The sequence below is a fragment of the Helianthus annuus genome, chromosome 2, assembly GCF_002127325.2.
Source record: "Helianthus annuus cultivar XRQ/B chromosome 2, HanXRQr2.0-SUNRISE, whole genome shotgun sequence".
In the NCBI taxonomy this organism is placed as follows: domain Eukaryota; kingdom Viridiplantae; phylum Streptophyta; class Magnoliopsida; order Asterales; family Asteraceae; genus Helianthus; species Helianthus annuus.
In genome coordinates, this window is record NC_035434.2 from 140,058,344 (window position 1) to 140,061,452 (window position 3,109).

Below are 3,109 nucleotides of genomic sequence, written 5' to 3' on the forward strand. Positions count from 1 at the left end.
CGAGAATGTGCGGTGGCGGTGGCAAACATCACGTTTGCTTCAAATAGAAGCCTCCGGATATTACCCCGCCAAGATACGGTCTGTTTCAAGCTTTGTTCGATCCACTCAAACGACGACAAATTCATCATCATCGCCTCTATTAATAGCTGTTTTCTCTCATAATGTAGCCTCTACCAGGAGCAAGACCAAAAGAATACCAATATGTTTCCATTGTATTGTGGGAAATAATATTTGAAGGAAGCAACAGTAACAACAGCAACAACATTATCATCAACAGTCACCGTTCATCATCGTCATCATCTCCATCAACGATCACAACGATCACCAAGCACATCACCACCGCTGTGTTCGGAGTTCTCGAGACCACCGTGCCGGATAACCACCTGAACTTAACCTGAACCTCACTCCGGTCATCGTTCACCACCATTGTTCACCTCCGTTCATTGTCGTCATCATCTCCGACAACCCTCGTTCACCGCCGACCTCCGTGGTGAACGAGGTGGAGATGGTGGTATGAGATGTTGGTGGTAGATCGGAGTGGTGGTGGTGGCAGTGGCTGTGGTGGCTGTGGCTGTGGTGGCGGTGGTGGTGGTGGTGGTGGTGGTGGTGGTGGTGGTGGTGGTGGCGGTGGTGGTGGTGGTGGCAGCGGAGTGGTGGTGGTGGCAGGGCTAGTGGTGGTGGTGTTACAAATTTACACAATCAGTCCTTTATGTTACAAATTTACACAATCAGTCCTTATTTACTAACCGACTTAACTGGGTTATGATTTTTGGACTGAAATGGCACCTTTCCAGAACGTCGGGGAGGAAAATGGCGCACTTTTGAAAAATGGACTGAAATGGCCAAAGTGACCAAACCACAGGGACGAAAATGACAGTTAACTCTAAAAATTATTTCTATCGGAATTAATGCCAACTTGAAGTTATTACAATCAGATTCTTCTAATCCTATCAGTTTAATTTATTTCGAAAAAAAAAACATGTTAAAATAAATTAATTATATAAACATTAAATGCATATTCATTAAAACACTGTTCAACTTTATAATGATGAAATCGTGCTTTATGATTTCCTCACAAACTCATTAATTTGGGGTGTAATATTTGCTACAATCCTCTATATATACATAATAGATAAATTAGGACATGAAAGTATCTTGGCACCTTCCAAACCCATGAAATTCTTAAAAACATGGTGTTGTCTTCTTTTTTGATCTTTTATTTTTCTATCATGGTTAAGAGTTTTGATACTTCTCCGAAAATCAAAACTCCACCTTCGAGCAAATGGCTTGAACCATATAGAATCTACATTACCGATGTGGATCTTGATTTTGTACTCTATCAGTGTAATGTCCCAGGAGAACCAAGTATACCAACTATACTTCATCTTGGAGACATGGTTACATGGAAATTTCGTAAAGATCTGTTTGGGGAAAATAAGTATGATTGTTCGTTCGCATGGCTTAAGAAAGGCACATATGAATTGAAGACGATGGCATTTAACGTTTTCGACGAAGAAGTAGTCAAGATGTGTGGCTGGAATTTGTTTGAGATGAATAGATGTTATTGGTTGGTTACTCAAAGTGGTGCTTATTTTTCTAAACGCAATGAAACATTTTTGTTTGTGTCGGATGACAATTGGCGATATATGTATGAACGGAAGTAGTATATGATTGATTAAACATTGAGACTTAATGATGATTGTTTCCTCTATATCTTTCACTAGATAAACACTAGACTTTATCTATTGTGTAATATTCAAAAATTACTTTGTAATTGTGCTAGAAAACTTTTCCTTTCATCAAGTTTTATTGAACGACAAATCAATTATATTGGAGCAAACCTTACTAGCAAGATACTAGTAAAACGTTAATTACAGATTACTAGGGAATATCAAAACTAGACCAACCCTTCACTCCAACAAATTAAAATTTGCTATATTTTTTACACACACGAAGGGATTTCCTTTGATCTACTCCACAACTTCTACCGCTCCTTTTTTTTGAACTGCGAAATCAAATCTTATTAATAAGGTAAAGAACTAGCCGGCACTAGCAAGTAGATAGCAACCGACACAATTACAGACACCAAAATTCAATGACAAACAAAAAATGATTACAGAAAGCTTTGTTTGCACTACTTCTCCCAATCTAACTCCTTTAAGTTTGACCTGCTTTTAACCCAAAGAAAAGACCATGATCTGATATCTTCCATCAATCACTCCATTCGCAACGGTTTAGCAGAGAAAACAAGATTGTTCCTGGCCCTCCATATCCCCAGCAAGCTAGCTGTAAGAAGTACAGCATGCACCACCTTGCTCTTATCTTTGCTGAGATTTGTGTACATGTGGTATTCCATTAGGTCGCGAGTCAAGAAGGCCATAATGTAAGGGATATTACACCAGGCAGCAACCCATTGCCAGATGCGAGTGGCCACGTAGCAAGTCGTAAGAAGATGCTCCATGGTTTCATCCTCTGCGTTACACAAGTTGCATTCGAGAGAAGGGAGCTGAATGTTCCTTTTAGATAAAGCCATGGATGTAGGGAGACGTTCCATTTCAGCACCCCAGGCAAAGATATTAACTTTGGTAGGCACCCATTTATTCCAATCCAAACAAAATTCTCTAGAGTGAGAGAGGTGTTTAGGGCCCATTTAACTAATTTAATTGAGAACTCTCCATCCTTGTCCTCCGCCGAAACCCATTTATCATTGCATTAAGATGGCCGTGCTTGACTCAGAAGAGCCAAACAGTCCATCAATTCACTTGGTTTGCATCCCTCATCCAGTTCATGTATCCAACGCCATTGCCAGGAGACTACATCATTCTGAAGCATATGACAATCTGCAACGCAACTGTCTTTAACTTCCTCCAACTGAAACAAGTTTGGGAAGAGATCTTTTAAAGGGGCCCTGTGATGTCTGTCGTTAAGAACATGCAAAAACCAACTAAACCAGTAGTTAGGATAAGTCGGATATCAAACCAGAGGAGGATTGTGGAAAGTGTCACGATGCTAAGTATTGATTAACTATTGCTAAAAAGTAAAAATCAATTGATGGTTTGATTAACTAGCAAATTACGAAAATACGAAGTTGTAAACAATGGGAGAGAAC

The 3,109-nt window shown here is 39.8% G+C and overlaps 1 protein-coding gene across 1 annotated transcript; it reads right to left on the reverse strand.

Annotated features, from left to right (window-relative positions):
* Positions 1 to 2,215: 2,215 nt before the first annotated feature.
* On the reverse strand, positions 2,216 to 2,650 carry LOC110897124. Its single transcript, XM_022143990.1, has one exon. It carries the CDS (start codon positions 2,648 to 2,650, stop codon positions 2,216 to 2,218), a length of 435 nt encoding a protein of 144 aa, XP_021999682.1.
* Positions 2,651 to 3,109: the final 459 nt, after the last annotated feature.

Coding starts and splice junctions, on each gene's coding strand:
- LOC110897124 (XM_022143990.1), bottom strand. CDS start 2,650: ATGGGCCCTAAACACCTCTCTCACTCTAGAGAATTTTGTTTGGATTGG.